Source organism: Anoplopoma fimbria, chromosome 2 (assembly GCF_027596085.1).
Source record: "Anoplopoma fimbria isolate UVic2021 breed Golden Eagle Sablefish chromosome 2, Afim_UVic_2022, whole genome shotgun sequence".
Lineage (NCBI taxonomy): Eukaryota > Metazoa > Chordata > Actinopteri > Perciformes > Anoplopomatidae > Anoplopoma > Anoplopoma fimbria.
In genome coordinates, this window is record NC_072450.1 from 17,227,445 (window position 1) to 17,249,381 (window position 21,937).

Genomic DNA, 21,937 nt, shown 5'->3' on the forward strand with positions numbered 1-21,937 from the left:
TTTTTTTGAGTAAACTAGTTGAGCATATTTTAAAAGGTCTTATTGTAATTCTGGTCAGTTGTAAATATATAATCTAATATTGTCATTAAGATATGATAAAGACAAATATAATCAGTACTATTTTGGAGAATATTATTAATCAGGGGAGGTGAGGAGGCTCACATACACACATTTTATGAAAAGAGGCATATTCAATTTATATAAAAGTGTAAATCTTTGTTTTATTTTCCAAAGACAGATGAGTGTAGAAAGAGTGGGACAATTATGCTGCTGTATTTTGTTTGTCCCGTTTCCCTCAGCTTGTCCTACTCTGCTCACTCCATCTCAAACCGCACAGAGGCTTCGGAGACTCTCCTCTATGAAAAATGGAGCAGCACAAGCTTTTCTACATCACACTTTCTGTTACCAGGAGATTAGAAAGTGAAGGTGGAGCACTCTGGAGAAAACACTCTTGCTCTGGGCATCTGAACCGGAGCTGTAATCTTCACCAGAACCACATAACTCTCAGAGTAGGGGGGAATTATATTATTTTACACGGCGCTGAAAGAAAAGACACATTTTTCTCAGTGGAGGCCGTGGCGCAGTTGAAATGATCCTCCTGATAGCGGAGGTGTAACTGCACGTTTAGATGAAGATATGATCATTTAATGCAAGAGAATAACTTCGACAAGAGTTGTTATCTTATATTTATTCATTCTCTCAATATATTTGATAGAACAGTACAAGCCTCATCAAATAAGATTATATTATATAAATATAAATAAATAAACAGATGCTACAGAACAAAAGTATTATTTTTTTAATTCATTGGGAGGTGAACATATAGATATGAGGTGAACGTAAAAAATTCATAATAAAAATGGGAAGTAAAGTAAATAAATACACAGTATATTCCTGTAGTCGTTGCTATGGCTATGTCACTGTGGAACTGCATTTTAAGATCCCAAAAAATAAATACAACTCAGAGGGGTACAAAGCTAAAATGGCAGGGCCGGCGGTACACTATGTGCTCTCAGGAGCACTTTTGTTTTTACTCTAAGTGGTGTAGCGAGGTTAAGGGTCACACATGCACCAGGTTACATCAGGAGGTAGGAAGGAGGAGGCAGTGGGGGAGGACAGCAGGGTCCCAGGCAAGGAGCTCACAGCGTGGAGTCCCGGCAGAGGACAATCTCCAGCTCAGCGCGGTACAGTTTCCCTCCATCAGACAGAGCCATGATGCTCTTCTTGTACCCCACCAGCCCTTTCGTGTCCAGCGGGTCCACGTCCTGCCACAAAGGACAAGGGCACAAAAAAGTCAGCAGGTACAAAGTCATCTATGGATGGTAAGAACATGCAGTATAGTGCACCGGCATCTCGGGCAGCTGTTCCATCTCTGCTCTATATTTGGCAAGTAGAAAAGAAACCTGAACTGATCAATCAATGGGCTAACTATTCATTACCATTTTGTTCTTGTCGCAGAGGTCCTTCAGCAGAGCATCCAGCTCCTGCTCATCAATATACCCATTACCATCCTGGTGAAAGAGACGAAACGAGAGGTCGGAATTATACAGAAGAAATAACTGTAGTTTATGTAAAAAGGAGACTCAGAGTCTACAGAAGTACCAGCAGCTCTCTGAATCCGTTCTTAGGCACAGTGGCACTTTGAGCTAAATGCTATAATGCTTACCATTTACCTTCATAGTTTAGCATGCTAATATTTACTGATTAGAACAAAATGAATGTCATTAGTTATGCTGGATAAAGTACTGGATAAATTACAATTTTGACCTGACGATGATCCTAAATAAAAAGTCAGGGGATCAAGGTATTACAATTAATTCTGAGGTTGACATGAATTTGTGCACCGAATTCGATGGAAATCAATCCATTCGTTGTTGAGAACCTTTCACTCAAAACCAGAAATTAAGAAAAAAATGTCTTAAGGATTCATCCTCTGGGCTCCATGAATGTCTGTAGAAAGTTTCATTAAAATTCACCAAATAGTTGTTGGCTATCATGACTAATAACTGAACATTTTTCAAACACTTGTTATGAGAAGTGGCATTACGAGGAACTATAACTCAAAGTGCATAAATAAGATGCAATGTGTGCTCACTTTTCAGCCTCATCGACAATATGGAAATGCTTTGTTTACATTGGACCGTCCAGCAACAAACACGCACAAGATGCATATAAAACAACACATACAGACAAACATGATCTGTTCACCTTATCATAGAGGGTGAAGAGGGAGTCGAATTCTTTGACTGTGAGTCTGATCCCCTTTGTAAAAGAAAGAGAGAGGATGCAGTGAAAAATTGTTAGAAACTGCAGGGTATTTCTAAAGAGCGGTAAAAGCCCCACCAGATCCAGAACCGATAATAATCCATGCAGATTATGATAACTGGGACTAGAGTTGAGTTAATCCTGATCAGACTAATCCGCTGTCAGAAGGAAATTGTTGATCTGCTCTTGCATGCTATCATGTACGCATGGCAACACACATTACCAAAATACATATTCAAGATGTTCATGTATCTAGATTAGTATTTTCTTTGTGCTACAAATGTTGAACTATGAATGGAGTTATAAGTATTCTCTCAAATATGTCTTCCAACTAATAATATACATGAAACTATGAACGAGGATGAGCTAGTTTTATCTTAAAATGCAAATCAAAGTTATTCTTCAAACGGATGACGATAACAGCTGTTTCCAGACACATAAGAGTTTTAAAAGAAATGTGATGCTGTTATATCTAATTCATAAAGGATATAACGTAAGTAAACACGCATTTGTGTCAATGTCCCATATGTCCATTGAGAATTTGATGACATATAATCCTCTTTTGGTGAATCCAATAATGTTTTATTGTTCTGAATCTCCAGTGTTGTCTGATATCAGAGCAACAGCTGCTGAGTAGTTTGGACTTTATGACTAAAATCAATTTGAGAGTAGTGTTACCTCGAACTTCATCAGGAAATTTTCCTGGACCGGCAAGAGCCTGCAGTTTAACAAAAAGGAAGGTTTAGTCTTGATGGTATCCTTTAGAAATGTACACACAGAATAAATAAAAGTGGAGACTCACCTGGCCATCTCAGAGAGGCCCAGCTTACCATCGCCGTTCAGATCAAACATCCTCAGCTGCACAGAGAGAAAGGAACTTATCAGAGAAAGCAAACAGGAGGTCTTAAAACATAAGCAGTCGTGCATGTTTAAATGGCAGCAACTGAGAGTGTTTAGAATGTAAAGTGATGTATCAGCACTTCAGCTGAGCTGGAGGGGGAACCCAGACATTCATGTTGTTCAGTATATTAAAATTAAAGCCTTTAGGGTTGTTACATTATGTAGAAATGTAGCAGCCAGGTGCTACATCTTGAACAAATGGGCGTAGATGTAATGTACTCCTGCATATGTTTGGCAGAAATGGAAAGAATGTTCTGTTTTATGTTAATTCTTAGTCACTGAGAACATTAAAGTATCATTAATAAATAAGGCACAGTTTAAATGTATACAGTACATTTTTAAAAATGACATTGAGTCCAAAAAATATACAATGTTCCACTATAATGTTCATATAAATATTGATAAGTAGAATAAAATGTTTCTGTAGTGAAAAGTCTGATACAAATCTTTAGAGACTTGAGTCTTGCAGTTATAATGTTTATTAGCAGTAGAAAAAACATAGTCTGTGCCTGATAATACTCACAATTGTCTGTGTGTACTCATTGAGCTTTTTGTCATCGTAGTTTCTGTTAGCCTTCTTCAGTAGATCTGACAGGAAACCCTGAAGAGAGAAAAAAACAAACTATCCATCAGTGATTAGATGATACGATGCATTTATGATTGGCAGTTATCAGTTATGGTGACTATGAATGGTGTTGACGTCTAGAGAGCTCAAAATGGGAAAGCAAGCAAAGTATTTGCTTTAATAATGTGCAACGTGGTTTTGTTTTCACACGACAGTGAGGATTTTCAATAGAAAGCATAACACACATGTGCAGGTTCAGAGTATCTCCGCCAGTAGGGACATTAGCAGCGATTTAGCACTGGCATGACACGTAAGCTGGTCATCATCTAAACTAAGGTCTGTTTACAGTAATTAAAAAAGACTAATCTGCACAAACAACTATTCATCTGGTGTTCTCTGTTTTGTTTTGATATTATAAACCCACAACTCTCAAACTAAGTGAGAGTGCTGTCAGATCATCTGCGTTAATGCTCTTTTCGCAGAGTTTGGCCTATTTGTGTTTTACCTTCAGCTCATTCGACTCAATGTATCCACTTCGGTCAGTGTCGTACCTCCGCCAGGCCTGCAGGAGAAGAGTGATGTTGTTACAGTAGCTGTCAGAAAGCATGCGTGCTGCTTTAACCTCAATAGCCAGTAAGAAATACACCCACACACATTCTCTACATATTACCTGATTTAATGAAAGAGAGACAGTAAAGAGAAATGACAGAGGTACGAGGGTGTAATCTGACATTGTGTAAATATAGAATTTGTCAAAGTCCTTATCAAAGATAGATACCTAAACCCCTCCAGCACTCACTGCCTTTCCCCTGCAGAAAGCTGTGCTCCATTCATAATGTATGGTTGCCTGAGAATAGCTTCAACACACAGAGCGGCCTGAACATCACACCACTGAAAACCCCCCTCAGCCCAACCCAAGAGTACACGAGTGTGTGTGTGTGTGTGTGTGTGTGTGTGTGTGTGTGTGTGTGTGTGTGTGTGTGTGTGTGTGTGTGTGTGTGTGTGTGTGTGTGTGTGTGTGTGTGTGTGTGTCCAGATGTCCGATGCCTCACCGTTTTCTCTCTAATTATTTCAACATATGCAACCGAAGAAGAAGTGTGAATCAAATATGCAACTGTTTACGGCGATACATTCCTGCTGTTTAAAGGTCCTACTACCTTTGATTTAGAGTGATCACAGAACTATTTAAGACTTGAGTTCCTGTTTGGTTGATAATAACTCTTAAGGACAGTGTATTCAGTTAATTTAATGTCAATCAAGGCAATTTAAGTTAGCTTCAAGCTGTCAAAATATTAAATGCAGCAGAAGCACAGTCTCCATTACAACTTCTAACATGTTTTTCATTTTTTTAACTCCAGACACATCATCAAGGGTGTAAATTAACAATTTACAGCCTTACTGGACTGTTTTCACAAGAAACAGGCGTCCTAAGGAAATAAAAGGAATGGCGGGGCAGCTGAACATGTCTCCCACAGGATGAGCTGAGACGGCGCTGACGACTTGGGGCATTTGTGGGAAAATTTCACAGCTCAGTAAAGTTAAGCAATTCATCTGTGGGCAATGTTTTTCCAGAGAAGTAGGGAAAGAAGAAGGCTAAGAGTGTCCTTTTCAGCTGTCCATTATAAAATCTAAATTTGTCAACCATCATTAAATTGCATCATATGTGATGACTACGAGAGCTTGACAGAGCAGATCTAATATATATAGTTATAAATAAATATATAAAAGCATAAATAAGGTAAAGTAGATCGATACGAATATATACAAACTTACAGCCATAAACTCGGCGCTGGATCCCACAAACTCTCTGAAACAGAGCAGGAAGTTTTCCTCTGTGGGCAGAAGCTGAGCCAACTACAAAGAGATAGAATGACAGATAAAGGGTTATCACACGCAATGAAAGCTAGATCCAAACCAGGGATGTTGTGGATATAATGTAAGACTCTCAACCACTAAAGGAGGTTTTCAGTTAGTTCTTACCTCGGACATCTCAATTCTCCCATCAGCGTTCTTGTCAAAGTTGGCCATGAACTCCTTCATCTTTTCTTTGAATGTGGCATGTGTAGGATCCTGCAACCACAGCAGATCACAGATCAAAGACACTTATGATAATGCGGCCTTACATTTTAAACATAAACTTTTATAAAAACCTTTCAAAACATGCCAAGCCAACCACCAGAGAAATGATGTCTATATTACAACTTAATTTTGCAACAGCAACTCGTATGAAATGAAATTCCATCCATTTTCCTTTCAAGATAGTGAGGAACGTTGTTTATTATGATTGATATACCCATATTTTATTTTGTCAAATGATGGATTGATCGCTTTGGGTCAATTTACCTCAATAAGTATTCCGAAATGTGCACACACTCACCACGCCTGCACCTCGTCTCGCAGTCTCCAGCTCTTTGAAGAAGTTCTCCAGCTCCTTCCCTTCGATGTAACCGTTTCCTGCGGGGCACCAGAGGAACTAAATTAGTTTGGCACAAACGATGTGATGAAGCTTTTAAGTCGCTTGAAGCTTTGTTGACTGTTCAAAAGTTTGATTAAAGACTGTGGATGTGGACTAAAGATTAAAGGTCAATAAGGATCTTAAAATTTTGGAACAGTTTCCAAACATCGAGGGCTAGTCCGACCTCGAGTCCTCTGTGAGTGGATTCAAGTAAGCAGTTTGTACAAAACCTTTAGATGCTCACAGCTGTACTTTAATCAGTGTGAATATTTGGTTGGTTTAGCCTCATATTCAATATATGCGTCATATTCATGTCTTGAGTGGAGAATGGAGAACTACAACACAGGGAAATAAGATTCACACATTCTATATCTAATCTGCACAACTAAAAACTTCTAATTGAAAACTCACCAACAAGCCCATGTCAAGAGAATATTCACTTTCATGTACATATCGTGCCAAATTGGCATTTCTGCATTGTGGAGATTCAGTGATTTGCTGCAGCAGGAAAAAAGAAAAAGAGCCACAAGAGCTGGAGTGTAAGCAGTATAATGAGTTGTCTTGCCTAAGAGGGTGAAAGTGTGCAGTCAGATTGATGCTTATTGGGGCATTATGTCCCCAGTGTTTTGCACGTCTTATGACAATCACATGACTGGGGATGATTTTAATACAATAATTTACTCCACTGGTTCCATGAGAATCAGAGGGTAACATGTAGGACATTCAAAGCTCTCTTTGTAATCATAAGAATGGGTCACATCTGTCTACAGGCCCAGCAGGGGGAGGTTGGGGGTCGTGCCTTTTATCATACAAAAAACGTTAATAGAATTGTTGCTTCAATTCGGGATAAAACGCAGATGTATGTACAGAGTAAAATGCAGAGATTGACCCTGACCTCCCACCCCCTCTTCATCTCTTAATCTCTTATCCTCTCATCTACTTTCCTTTCTGATCGTTTTCTCCCTCACCTCCCCCCTTCCTCTCGACTCCCTGCCCTGCCATTCATTTGCACACAGTATTTGATAGGTGCTCCATATCACCATCTGGGCTTTGGCTGAGCTGCTGTTTTAGATATAAACAAATCACTGCAGGGACACCAAGCTTTGGGTGTGGAAACAAAGCAGGCCGACGCTACAGAGGTGACATTCATCTTCAGTTCAGTTTCATATTGTTGTCATTATTCAAGCTCATACTGATTATCTTTTCTTGACATTAGTTTACTTTCAGTCGGAGTTATGGCTGGATTATCTCTTGTTAGTCAAACAATCAAATTCTGTCCACCAATGGAATTATCTCCATCAGCGATATCAAATGACTTTGAGAATTAGGGTGTGGTTTAAAATAGGACATTTGCTGGTTTGCACCCACCAGTTCAACAATAAGCACAGTACTTACTCACTTTATCGCTTTCTATAACACATTAAAAAAATCTTTGATCAGTTCAGATTTGACGAAGAAAAAAGTTATATATATGAACTTTTTGTCTAAGCAATGGAAAATGTAATCTTGATCATTATGCTAACCAAGTGATGTTAAGCAGGTACAATGTTTATCATGGGTACCATCTTAGTTCAGCATGTTAGTATGCTAACATTAGCTAATTATCACTTAACAGATACGGTAAGGTACAGCTGAGTCTGATGGGAATGTCATTGGTTTTGCAGGTATTTGACCTGATGGTGGGTGATACATAAAAAATCTGAGGATTACCAAAATGATTACAATTAATCTTGAGGAGGAGATGAATTTCTGATCACCATGATCATTATACGTCCATTACTTCATAAATGAAGGATCATAAGTCTACAAAGGCAATGGAGTTCTAATCATATGTTCAGTGGCCTTAGGTGGACTTAAATTGTGTTTTAAATGACAGTTTGATACCTGTATAAGTTATATGTGGAGGTAGTGAGTTCCAAGCCATTATTGAACAGTAGATAACTGTGCCTTAAGGAGGTTTGTTCTTGGGGTTGGAGGTATCAAGTGACTTGAGCTAGCATTCCTTGTGTGATGGTTATGTCTGTTGCATGTGTTTTGTACTTGGTTGAGGAATTATTCAGGTGTCTGATTAAATACTAGATTTCTGAAAAACATGAGAAGGCTGTAGTGGAGTTTAATTTCTACTGAGAACCATGACAGGCTAAGTGCATATGTGATATATATGTTCTTGTTGAGCACTGGGGTGCCAATCTGGCAGCTCGGTTTTGAACCAGTTGTAGTTTATTTTTGTCTTTTTTGCTGCCGCTGGCCATATGACTGTAATACCCTCTAGATCATGATTCAAGATGGATACTAGTTCATCTTTGTTTGAAGCAGTGTTATACACTGTCGTGTCATCTGAATACATTACCATGTAGGCATTCTCAATTGCTAGAGGCAAATCATTTGTGAAAATAGAGAAGAGTAAGGGGCCCAAGTTACTTCCTTGTGGAACCCCACAGCTGATGTTTTTACAGTCTGATAAGCTACTATTATAAAAGACTCTCTTCGATCTCTCAGAAAGATAACTGACCATCCATGAGAGTGCTGTTCTGCTGAAACCATATTTCTTTAGTTTAATAATCATAATATCATAGTCTATTACATCAAATGTGGCACTGAATTCAATGGAGAGTATACTAATTGGACGGCTGTTATTAGTTGTGAAGGTTAATTTATTATCCTTTGGTATTGGAATCACTTTTGCCACTTTACAGACCTTTGGGCATACACTGTTCATTAAGCATTTTTTAAAGATTTGACAAATTGAAATAGATACGTGATCAGAGGCAAATCGTAACAGTCCTTTACGATGAGATTATCAACCTTACTCATGAAATAATTATTGAAGTCATTAGCAATCTCAACTGGTTTGGTTAAGAAACTTGCTATTGGTTATTATGTTCAGGTTTGCTTGATGTGATGACCTACCAACCTGCATAAATAATCTCATAAATATTCTCAGTGCCAAATCTGGGTCCTCCTCATGACACACTGTTGAACAGTTGGAGTTTTTCACATTCTCCATAAAAGATTATTTCAGTAAGTACTTGTATGACTTTTTGTGTGTGTAATACGACAGGCTGCTTTAGGGACCTTAGTTTTCCTTTCTAGTGCTATTAAGTAATGATCACTGAAACCAAGAGCTACTGATACTGCTTTAGAGCAGAGTTTAGGGGTATTTGTGAAGAAGTGATCAATACATTTTGATGATCTTAGTCCATTCTTATTTGTGCTGTTTCTTATTTGTAATGTAATAGTTTGTGTTAGGTTGTAAGCACTGTCTCCTGTAAAATGCTTATTCTTTAACGGACATGTAGCTAACCAATCAATGTTTAAATTACCTACTAAATACACCTCTCTGTTTTCATCTCTAGATTTATCCAGCATTTCACAAATTGAGTCTAAATATTTCATAACTGCACTATCCATCCACTGCTAATTCTGTATACTCAAATGAGGGATCTAAATGTGTCTCAGATTTTGCAAGTATATGGATATTGTTTGGGCGAATCACACAACTTAATTCATAGATTTTAATTCTTAACCTACAAATGTTTCCATGAGCTATCAGCAGGCTTTTGCCTGGGATATTAAGAGTTTTTGAACTCATGTTTAAATTTCACCAAGCAGTAAGAAGTTAGATGGCCAGAGTACGGTTTAATGATCCAACTTGCCTGCAATATTGGTGGTTTTCTCACTGCGTTGTTGTCTTGTGGGAGGATGTGTTATCAGTCTGTCAGGCCTTAGATAGGCAGTTTCCCCTTTCTCACACGCTGCCCTCATGGCTGGCATGAGAGCCCTTCTCTTTTGACGGACAGTCTCAGTAAAGTCGTGATTGATAAAGATGTTAGTTCCTTTTAGGTGACTAGCATTCTTAAGAGAAGCTACTTTGTCCTTGTACAGAAGAAACTTGACGACCCTACCAGCTGTGGTTTGTTGCCATCTGCTCTGGTTTGTTGCCATCTGCTCTTGGCCTTCCCCTTTTGATGCGTGCGCTCCAGCTCCAAATCTTCTGGACAGCAATCGCCGTACCTTTTTAAATCATTGTGGCGCGGGGAAAAGTCAGGGGATCCCCAAAGTCCGTAAGATACATCATCTGAGGATCATGAACATTTGTTGAGATGTTTCGTTCTGGACCGGAAAGGCGGAACGACCAACTGACATTCCCATCCAGAGATCTACTCTGCTCAAAATGTATTTATTATTTATACACTAACTATTAAAAACTATATTAACTAACAAATTTGCCCACACAGTATTGTTTTTTCTCCTTGTGACGAGTGACTCAGCAACACTCAATGGCACCTAAAGCAGTAATTATTTCACTGAGTGCTTCATCTGTCCTGCTTGACTGGCAGAGCGGGGTTTAGCCAAGTGAGACAAAAAACAAGCAATCAAGTGAGACTAAATGCATCCAAGGAGGGGAGTATACACAACTTATTGTGCATGTCAGCATATGGGTACCACTACAGTCCTAGACCGATACAAATTTCTGTATTTGTGTCTCTGGATGTTTTGTTGTTGTCCCCCAAGAATGTGGAAAGAACAAAAAATCTTGCTCTGATTGACTCAAAGTATACTTGAATCTCGTTAACCACCGTGTACTGTTAGATCATGATCTCCTAATCTGAATAAATGTCACATGACTGGTGATTTAATACAGTACAGAGCATCTATGATGAAGTACGAGTGTGTTTAAATCATGTGACTTGTAATCAAGTACTTCTAACTCAGTTCATTGGGGTTTACTGCCAGAGTTTAGTTGCAATTCAAAACTCAGCTGCCACATGGAGCGCACCACTGCACACTGCATACTGAGCAGATGCAGCCCTCTACTTCCCAAAACATTTTCAAACACAGCTCAACTGCTGATTGCTCAATGGCACCTCAAAAAGCAATGCTTTGTTTTCTCTACCTGCATTACAAGGAGTGTAATACCCTTTAGCAGAAGACGTAACCCCTGAACTTCTCCAGTTGGGCTCTTTCATAGTTGATAATCAAAACACAGACCCTCAAGTTTATTGCAGTTCATTACAAATCCACTGGTTGGAAATATTGTATAAATTAAGGGTGTGTCTGGCAGAAGGGGCACCATGGGTAACATCGTGTGGTAACATGTTACTTAACATAGTAAATGTTATAATATTACCAGAATCCTATCAGTAACACGTAACTGATAAAAGTAGTATATTACTGTGTTACCCCCAGCACTGGAAATAAATGACTAGTAGGCCTACTCGTGGTCTCCTTCAGGTTACTGTATGAAGTACATACTTGTCTGGTGGGAGGGGCTTAGTACAGAAAAGAGCCAACACCTTCTTATTCCAGCTCGTCACCACTGAAGCTTGGCATTAACGCATTGAAAGCCCATAGTATGGTCTCAGTAAAGAATGGTAAAGGTTGTGAATTCAACCAACAACACTTGCTTAGGTTTAGGCAACAAAACCACTTATTTAGGTTTAGGAAAACCACATGGGTGGACTCAAAATTTGTACAAAAACTAAATAAAATGTAAAAATGTTTACAGATGTACGGCAAATGCACTACAAACATTTTGGCTCTTGAACATCGATCTCCTGGTTCTCTGAGCATCTAATAATGACACAGATGGGTTTACATTGCAAATTTCCGCGCTGCGGGACTAATAAAGGAGTATCTTATCTTATCTTATCTCATTGTTGTTACTTGAAAGCCCGGTGCATCTCATACAGAGTTTAAAGGATCCTTGTGCATCGGTATCAGCAGCAGAGGGTGTGACAAAGAGTCTGTATTTGATGCTATGGGAATGAGAATGGACGTGAGAGCTGCAGGTTGACGGCTGTTTTTTCAAATTGTAAGAATGTGTTGAAGGTTATTATCGAATGTTTGCCCAATAATGCCAAAAATAACCGTTAATACCCGGAAGATATTCAGTGTAATATTATAGATGACCATAAAAAGAGCAAAAATTTCAGCAAAACAAAGTGTTTGGCTTATTTACTCTAAAAAAAAAATGACTTGAACAACTAATCAGTTGCATATGTAGCCTTATATGTAGGCCACACACACACACACACACACACACACACACACACACACACACACACACACACACACACACACACACACACACACACACCTTCCATCCATCCAGTTCATTCTCAGTAAGCGCTCAGATTCAGAGGCTTCATCCTCTCCTCTCTCTCACCTTTTCACCCCCCACCCCCCCATCTCTCTCTCTCTCTCTCTCTCTCTCTCTCTCTCGTCCTCCCTCCTTTGCATCATTTTATCCCTCCCCCATCTCTCCTTCACTCTCTCATTCTTCTTTTTCGTTCATCTCCCTCCCCCATCTCCATCTTTTCTCCATCATCCTCTCTATAACTTAACTCTGAGTCAAATTGATTTCTCTCTTCAGAGTCTAAAAACACCGTCAATGACACATTTCGATCACAGGATGTGCAGTAACTCACAACATAAACGATATTATCAAAGTGATACCATCGTACAGAAGAGCAGTCACAGTTTGATGCAGACGCACACTTTTTTTTTTTTTTTTTTTTTTTTTTTTAAATCGAGTACATTTGAAAACTTAACACTGAAATTAAAAATGTTTCTATAGTTAATATTCATTTTCCATAAAGCTGGAGCGAATTTTACTACCTATTTTGTCACACTATAGTAGTAATATGCAGTCATATTGTTCATGCTGCTTTTCTCTGGAAAAGCTATTTATTTTAAGAATATTTAAATTCTCACTGGAATTTTTTATTAAAAACATCAAAACTGACATTCTAATAACACACACATCGGAATTATATCTATTTAGCTTCTAATATATATAAATTGATCACTCAATAGATGCCACAGTCATCAGACTGGTGGACACCTGCGCGCACTGACCGTCTGCGTCAAAATGTTTCCAGATGTCGATGAACTGCGCCGCGGTGATCTCAGCCAGGTGCAGGTGGGGCGACTGCTGTGCTTGAGTTGCCATCTTTGCTGTTTCTCCCTCCTTTGAGTCGAGTGTAATAGTTCGAGGTAAACTTTTCCCGGCGTGCAGCTCCTCCGTACTGTGGGCAGCTCCTCCTCAGCTGTGGCTTTTAAACTCCCCGCGGCGTCCGCACTTCTCCTGCCCGCCACACGGGGGTGCGTTCATCCGGAGCAGAGCCTGCAGGCAGGAGACCAATTACAGGAGGAGGAGGAGGAGGAGGAGGAGGAGAAGGAAGGCTCTCCTGGGCTTTGCACATGTGTTACCATTAACTGCTGTCCAGGCTGCAGGTTTGATAGCAGGATCATTATACATCATCCAATCCTGCTGTTCCTATGAGGAGAGAATTACATCAAACAATTTATCCTCTAGTGAGGCGCCCTGCTGGCTCCAGTGGATCTTGAAGGATCTATGTCATCCCTGTCTCTTCCAGTACTTTATCTCCCTGCACAGCCATTCATCAAAGAACCCCTAAATAGATTAAATATCCCACCACAGCGGCCACAGCACCTCTGGAGAAGTAACAATAAAAAAATGTGATGTGCATCTCATGCTCCAGTGAGGGCCGCATTTTTCATTCATCTTCCTACACTGTCTGCTATGTCTACTATCTGAGTTTTGACCTATTTAACCTATCAGATGTCACAAATGAGACTACAACCTCCCTCCATTCTCAGCTTTTACTTTCATATCCTCCCTCCCTCAACCTTTCAAACACTCCATCATTCTTCCTGGCCTGCGGAGGTCGGAGGGGCACTCAGTCTCCTTGGCCAATCGAACCCACTTTTGGCGTAAATCCAAGCAGCAGCAGCAGCAGCAGCAGCGGCTGTTACTAAATCACCTACATGCCTTTTGTTCATTTTGCAGGGGTGAGCCATGCATTCCTATCTTTTTCTCATCTTCTCCTCCTGTGGTGCATCTCCCTTCTCCAGTTTGGTCCCCACAAGCTGGTGTGAAGGATGGGAGCTGTGGTGGGGGGAGGGTGTTCAGATTTAGAGGATGCAGAAGAAGAAGAAGACTCTTTATCTCCTCCCTGCAGAGCTGTATGCTGCTGATCAGAGAGAAATGGGAGAAAACAAACAGAGAGAGAGTTGGAGAAAAAAAAGTGTGTGTGTGTAGGATAAGTGCACATGTACAACTACTGTATGTGTATGTGTGATAGACAGAAAGCAAGGGAGGGGAAAGAGACTGAGAGGGGGGAGATATTTATAGAAAATTTCATCGTAAAGCCTAAACAGCATGAATAATAATAAGATAAATGTATGGGGTTTGTTTTAGAGCTCTGAAGGCTCTCTGTTGAAAGTGCTGGAGGTGAAGTGATGGGATGAATAATGTGTGTGAGCGACGATGATGGATAAGGGACAAAGATGTTAATGCACCTCTGATCACCTTTCAAATGGAAAAGGGTCATGTTTATATGAGCATCACGCTCATGTACTTACATATAGCACACACGTGCTGCACACATTATGTGCACAGACACACAAACAATTTGAATCATAAACAGGAGCCAATGTGGCGTTGACTTTGCATGCCAGTTATTAAACATTTCGTGGATTGCAGATTATGGATAATTATGCAGTCCTGTTAATGCTGTATTAAATGTATCATGTGAAATTTAGATTGGCTTAATGTTGATGGTTAACACTGGAGGAAAAAGCAGGATATGGAAATGTTGCAGGCAGCAGGTGTTTACAGTAAGAGGCTTTTCAGTTCCATTTAATTTAATTTTCTGAAACGCAACAACAATGTTGCGTCTTTGGTGTTATGCAGAATTATGCAAGATCAAGTGCACAAATCCTGTTTGCATTTATGCATGAACTAAACTGATTATTTAAAAAATAATAAAAAGATTAGCCATAGTCAGAGTGCACACTTAATAGTTCTTGTTCTTGTGGCAAATTGAACTGAATGAACACAATATGTTCTAATTTAAATAAAGACAGACAGTTAGTTACTGCAGGTTGGAACTGTGGGTCAATGGTTTCTGTTATGGATGATTATTACCTCCAGTGTCGGCTGCTGTTTCACCACATCTGTCCTGCTTCAATCAATGAAAGCCATTTCACCCTCTCTACACTTCCCATTAAGTAACCTAAAGTGCAATCAAAGCTTTAATATAAAATGTATATGAAAAGGAGGATGTGCTTTAACAATTGGATTTATGGTGGCATCCTAAACTCAAAGTTCAATGAGCATATTACAATAAATGTTTTTGGAAAAAGGTACATCCCAGATTTGTAAGTCAAGGAGGCTAAAATGCATTTCACTTGTTTATTTATTTCACATCACAATATAAATATGCTTACGCATTTGTGGCATGGTGCCTTTATCAGATCAGTTTTATATTTAAAGGGAACTCTGTGAAAACTCAAGTTATAGTTGTGTATTCTGACATCCATTTTGTAATTTCTGTACAAAGCTTTGTGTTTTCAGTGTTTCTTAAAACTAAAGCTGTTGTGTCATGAAGCCTCCAAGGATTAACTTCCTATTCCTTTTCTAACAGACACTGACATTAATCCTAAAGAAGTGTTTTTTTTTTAAAAACTCAACACCAATTTTAACCTTTTTGAGAAGAAAGAGTGAGGCACAACATTGCCAAAGGTTTGGTTTTATTTTGTTCGTTTCTTTTTGAGGTTCATATGATAAGACTTTTGAAAATTGTGGAGGCCAAAACACATCATTAAACATTAGCCTCTTCTAAATAATACAAATGCAGCTATTCAACTGCCTTCCCTGCATAAATGTAACCTCATGCTCCGCATATCCACAGTGAGAGAAAGTCAGTAGCTGATTTACATGAGCACAGAAGGAGACACTCATGATGCAAAGTCCAGTATACTGATGCATTTTACAAAGTGATTTTGTAGCAGATGTGTGTGTGAGAGTGTGTGTGTGTGCGTGTGTGTGTGTGTGTGTGTGTGTGTGTGTGTTTGGCAGCAGCTGCCCGGTGAGGGAGTCATTGATGTTTCCGTGCACTGTGTTACCTCCAGCATGCAGTCATGGTTGAATCTCTCTGTACCTCATTCTGATATCTGATCAACCAACAGCACACAAACCAAAGAGATGACCCACCCGGTGAATTAATAAGAAGAGAGCAGACGTTGAATAACAAAAATAAAGAGCTTGTAGAGAAGAGAGGGAAACATGCTGTCTCTTCTTCTATAAAATATTGAATCTGTGAGCTTTATTGCATCAGTCATGATTCCAATAAGTTCAATGAGCCTCCTCACATCCAAGGGACAGGGACCACCAGGAAGACTAAGAATGATCAGGGTGATGCAGGGCAGCTGGAGCTGAAGTGGCGAAGAGGGATCAGCAATGAGCATGATGTTTTTTTTTCCTTCAAACACATTGTTGTGTCAATTCATTCCAGTACGAATAACACCGACCCAGAACCAGTGAGTGAGAAGCAAACTAAATTTCCTGAGGTGGGAGCCATCCATGTTGGATTAGTCCTGCACCGTTATCACATTTGGTTCAGACTGCAATAAAAATCATCGGTAAATAAGATAATCATATCTCCAGTCTCTCTTGGACCAGTGTGTACTTAAACAGGTAAAGAGAAACCGTCAGGCAGAAGACCCAGAGCTCAGAGGTGTAAATTAAATCAGTTTAAGAACTCCTTTGTGTCTGTATCAGCTAGAATTTAAAACAGTATCCCCAAATAAGTAAAGAGCAAAAAGGATGTACTGGGGTACGAAAAAACTAGACACTAACTGATGCCTCTGGCTGTGTATGTTTGTATTTGTATTAGCTGTATTCATATTTTTTGTTTGCTTGTGTGTTCCTATATGTGTTGATGGGTCTTGCTTTGTAGAGCCAAATCCCCCCATGGGGACAATAAAGTATAATCTCTATAATATCTATCTACCTCCACACTCAGTATGTGGAGGTACACCCAGTATGCAAGGTAACTGCATGCCGATGATTGCATTTACAATATGCCTACAACTAGTATTCACTACATACATCACCACGACACAACATCATACACAATTCAGCAGACCATCATTCTCCTGAACGGCCAGGAGGCTGTCCAATCAGGCCGCAGTGAGTAACAGTGCAGTTATCCATGTGGCTGTTTGTCTCCCATCTGTCATCATCATTAGCTCCACAAACACTCAGGACTGGCACGTTAATGTGCTCTCTGATGATCACCAAACCTGAACCTTCACTTCCTCACTATCAAACCTCCAACAAAGCCCAACCCTGATCACTCAGCTGATCAGGTATCAGCTGAAATAATGAATTACACCTTAGTCCTCCTCACTAAAGGGATGCTACTGAGATAACAAACATCTAAAACTGCATAATTACACGCTCAGAGGAACAATAAACACAAAATGTGCATACTGTTGGTAGGAATGAATATCACAGTGTGGGGTTATTTATGTGGAAGTGTGCATGTAGATTAGATTAGTCTTTCTGGGTTTGACTGCCAGAGACATTTGCTCCTGCGTTAATACGGTTGAGCAGAAGTCAGAGTGGGAGTGTACGATTTGTGTAAATTAGAGTGACAGGGTGCCTCATCGCAGTAATCAGCCATTTTTATCAGCTTCACAATGTGGACGGAGTAGCTAGTGATAATCAGAGTTAGAAAATGTTGGAGTTACCAAAAGCTGGAAACAGATAAAGCACAGTCCAATTTTCAGTCTATTTGGCAGATTGTGTTGTGATTATTTCCCTTCCGAATGCCGGAACAGATAAAGACCTTACAATGAGAAAAACTGCATCATCATTTACTGCGTGCCATTCATACAGGCAACAAATATGTAGAAAATCACACGTAGTGATAACAGAAAACACCACCATGACACTGGGGTCTCCTGCTGAGTTCGGAGCTGATCTCACAATGTGACGAAAGCATCTCCGTGAGGTATCTCACAAACGATGCAGGCATTAAGATCAGCAGATATTTTCACATGATAAAATTATATTTGTGAGTTAGCTGAGCTGTGAGGAGGAGAATTGCATATCTCTGTGGGCAGGCAGGTCGATGTGTTCTCCCTCCCCTCCGTGGGGAACAATTAAGACACTGGACCTCCCAAGAGCACATTTCTCAACTGCAAAAACAACACAACCGCTAATGATAATGTCACCTGAGAAAAGGGGTGATTATTTGTTCTCATGATGCAACAGTGAGAGCTGCATTGAGGCAATAATGTTTGGATAAAAAACGATAAAAATGCATAGTCAGCTAGTTATTATTTAAAGTTAGTCAGAAAAGACACATAGTACTGGTGAGGTTGAGAGCGTGCACACACACACACACACACACACACACACACACACACACACACACACACACACACACACACACACACACACACACACACACACACACACACACCTTTTCTTTATTTTCACGCAGAACTTTGACTAATAGCAATTTATCAAAACTTTGGCAAATACACTAACTCCCTTTCTTGCAAAGAGACAGATGATAGGATTGATACCGCTCCCATATCTGTCACATACGAAGCTGCATTATCGAACCGGTTGTGGTTTTACAGGGGAGTAATTAGTTGCATTATTTCTTAATTTGAAGTCTCATAGCGATGACACTCCAGGAAGTTACTATGTGCAGTCAAGAAATAGTCCGGCACATAACATGTAAGGTGTAAATTGTGAGTTTTAAAGGTGCATAAAAGTGGATTTTGTTACCACTGGACAGAGCCAGGCTAGCTGTTTCCAATCTTTACATTAAACTAAGCTAACTGGTTTTGACCAGACTCACAATACATCAAATAATGTGGATGGTGGTTTCCAGGGTGTCATAGAGCAGGAGTTTGGCCTGACACATAAACAAAGAGTAAAGGCTCACTATGCTCTCCATCTGTGATGACCTGCAACCACCACTCTTCATCACCAGTGTTTTTTGAGAGAAGAAAAACGAATCTGTGCAGACAAATGTGGATCACACACATGGAGGAGAACTAAAAGAGTTCAGCGCTGTGATGAATCATTTTGTGTTGACAGGCCTCCATAAGCAAATGCACTGAAGCGCAGCAAGCACTCCCACAAGCTCATATGAAAGAGCAGTATACATACCTGAGCAAACATATCTTCAGATTGGTGTGTAGTGTTTGTGTGTGCACATATTGAATGCCAACAACACGTTGTCCCTGAGGGCTGATTTGTGCCCTGTGCCCCCACCTCTGTCTAAGCAATCCCTTTTATGGAGTCAATTCAATTCAGAGGTGAACAGAGGTCTATCGATCCGCCTTCATGCAAAGAGAGAGAGAGACACCAGTGTACAGTAAACAACACTGGCAAAGTGTGTATCTATCAGCCATTGATTGTGATTGTTCAAACATAATGTAGAAGAGAAAAAACAGTTGTTGAAGTCAGGCATCAGTCCCTGTGATTACAAGTGTTGAAACAAATTAATCAAATTAAACTAAAACCCAGTGCGAGCCATATGAGCTGTGATTTAGCTGCCAGACTGTTGGAGAACATGCGTGACCCAACAGACACTCAGCAGCTTCACACACTGTTTTTGGCAGCTGCTCATTTAAAGCTTTGGCTCCATCGTGTTTTTATTTTGGACAGAATATGACACAATGAGCTCAAAGTGCAAGCTGCTGGCTCTGAATAGAGGCCAGGCGGGTTTTAGCCACACCAGATTAATTTCTGATTTCACAGAGAAATATCCCGACTAACACGCACTGTCAGCAGAAAATTGACGTCTCAGACTTTAAATAAAGCTGATTGTTTTTACAGTCACCCATACCTTTCTTCCAATTAATTTATCTATAAAGATATACAGTGATTAACAGTGTATTTATTAGAGTAATAAAATGTCTCAACATCAAATTATCCTCAAGTGAACTCAGTATGAGACATTTGTCTGTGTCCACCCTGTCACACACAAACACTGCTTCATGTATTTGCATCGTGTAGCTTTGATTAAACAGTATTTGCATTTGTTCCTATGCATGAGGTTTTGTTTGACCCACAGTACACAGAGTTAGTAACCCACAGCCTTCATCATCTGGTCCCTCAGGTCATCCTTTAATAACACCAGGGGTTCAGAACCTGCATTTGAAGTTTTTTGCTCCAAACAGCATTATCAGATTCATTTTTACATAAACTTGAGTTTGTTTTCCAGCAGAACAAACGGAAGTTACACTTTTTAATCGTGTTACTGTACAGGATCACAGCACGGTGTGATAATCTATCAGTTCATCTGAAACCACACATTGCTCTGCAGATAGAAATTATTCATCCCTCCAGTCACTTTATGGGTCTATCAAATGAAAACAACATTGTGTATTGTGTATTCATTTATTTATTGATAAACTGTCCCTTTGAGTCGAACTATTTACAAATATTTTCTTCTTATTCTTATTCTTATAATATCCTTACTTTTCTTAATTTAATTGGTGTTATGGGTTTGATTTTTAAGTTTAAAAAACTAAAAAGAAGAAAGTCCATAATTGAATACATTTTCTTTACACATGTATAGAAACTGTGACATAGTCTGCATTCATTCAAAAATATATTTTAACAAATACATAAAAAAAATACTTTTGCAGCTTATTTAAACCTGTGATACTCATAAAATGTCAATGTAAGCATCATTTTGAGATCTGTTCAAATCAAATGATTGATTTTCAGGTGTCATTGTTGTAGTAAGATGTAATTCTAATAGTTTAGAAAACATTGTAAACCCCCAGTACATTTAGTGTTAATACATCTAATGTTCTGTAGGCAGCTTCATAGCTCGTGTATGACAGAGTTTGTGTTTCATGATCTGCATTAACTGCTGGTTCCTCTCCGCACAGCTGACTGTCAGGTAAAAAACAGGAGTACCAGAGAAGAGAGTTAAACTGATTAGCATTTTAAGAAGACAAAACCAAAGACCGTTGTGCTTTGGCAATAAATCTGAGACCATCCAGCATGATTTACATACTCAATCCATAAAATGAGCCATTAGAACAGGAACTAAACTGCAGTATTTCCAAGAATCGACAACCATTGACACTTCAATTCTGGCCGGGTGTCAGAGGTTAATTGGTTGCTATTGTTTACGAGTAGAAAACACCTGCCACAACGAAAGATTTGTGACCCCAAATCCCTCTTTTCTCTTCAGACGAGTTTTTAATTTGTCCCTACAGACACCAAAGCTGTATCTACAACCTCATGAAGGACTAAAACCAAACGCCCTCACTGTAAATAAAAATTGGATTAATTAATTCTTCCCTCCCAAAGATTTTCAATGTGGTCTCGAGGATTAAAATAGGAATATACATATTATTCACTTTAAACATTATCTGCAGATGTCACAGTTTATAAGTATCTTATTATTTCCAGTCAACCCATCTTTGGTTGGATTACATTCACATTACTTCACAGTTTTATTTTTACTTACTTTGTTCCTTTAAACTGCAGAAAATAGCTGAGCTTCATCTTAACCAGTAATTGTTCAACAGAGCTCAATAGGCTATACTTCAGGCTGTAAATAGTAAAAGCCTCCTCAGCCATGACAGTAACTTCACCAGTAAATTGTTTTTCATTTTTGTTCATATTCCTGTTTATAATTTGAATTGCAGTCATTTCTAAATTCCTGTTTGTGTCTGTTTTGCCAGATGTGACATGGCCCATATCTCTTTTTCTAATCCAGAGATTGATTCGTCATCTCTGCCTTTTAAGGTGATCCATCTTATGCCTATAGAACGGACCAAGAGAGTTTGTTGTCAGACAACAGCTGCAGGAGGAAAGCGAGCGACTCGTTTGCATCGCTGCAGAGTCGCTGTGACAGAGAACAGATGCTCTCCGTGATTGCTTAGTGGTGTGT

General features: G+C 39.4%; 1 protein-coding gene across 1 annotated transcript; it reads right to left on the reverse strand.

Moving 5' to 3' along the window:
• Positions 1-813: 813 nt before the first annotated feature.
• LOC129105940 (calretinin-like) lies at positions 814-13,256 on the reverse strand. The gene is made up of 11 exons (XM_054617220.1): positions 13,047-13,256; positions 6,108-6,184; positions 5,711-5,800; positions 5,504-5,584; positions 4,236-4,292; positions 3,689-3,766; positions 3,068-3,123; positions 2,944-2,983; positions 2,209-2,262; positions 1,440-1,511; positions 814-1,265 (listed from the first exon to the last, which is right to left on the reverse strand). Exons 1-11 carry the CDS (start codon positions 13,138-13,140, stop codon positions 1,140-1,142), a joined length of 825 nt encoding a protein of 274 aa, XP_054473195.1. The 5' UTR covers positions 13,141-13,256; the 3' UTR covers positions 814-1,139.
• Positions 13,257-21,937: the final 8,681 nt, after the last annotated feature.

What these genes read in the sequence shown, in the direction of transcription:
- LOC129105940 (XM_054617220.1), bottom strand. Translation starts at nt 13,140, where the DNA reads ATGGCAACTCAAGCACAGCAGTCGCCCCACCTGCACCTGGCTGAGATC. An exon ending in TTGAGTCGAATGAGCTGAAG is followed by an intron (nt 3,767 to 4,235) that starts GTAAAACACAAA and finishes TTCTCTCTTCAG; the next exon opens with GGTTTCCTGTCAGATCTACT. An exon ending in ATTTCCTGATGAAGTTCGAG is followed by an intron (nt 2,263 to 2,943) that starts GTAACACTACTC and finishes TCTTTTACAAAG; the next exon opens with GGGATCAGACTCACAGTCAA.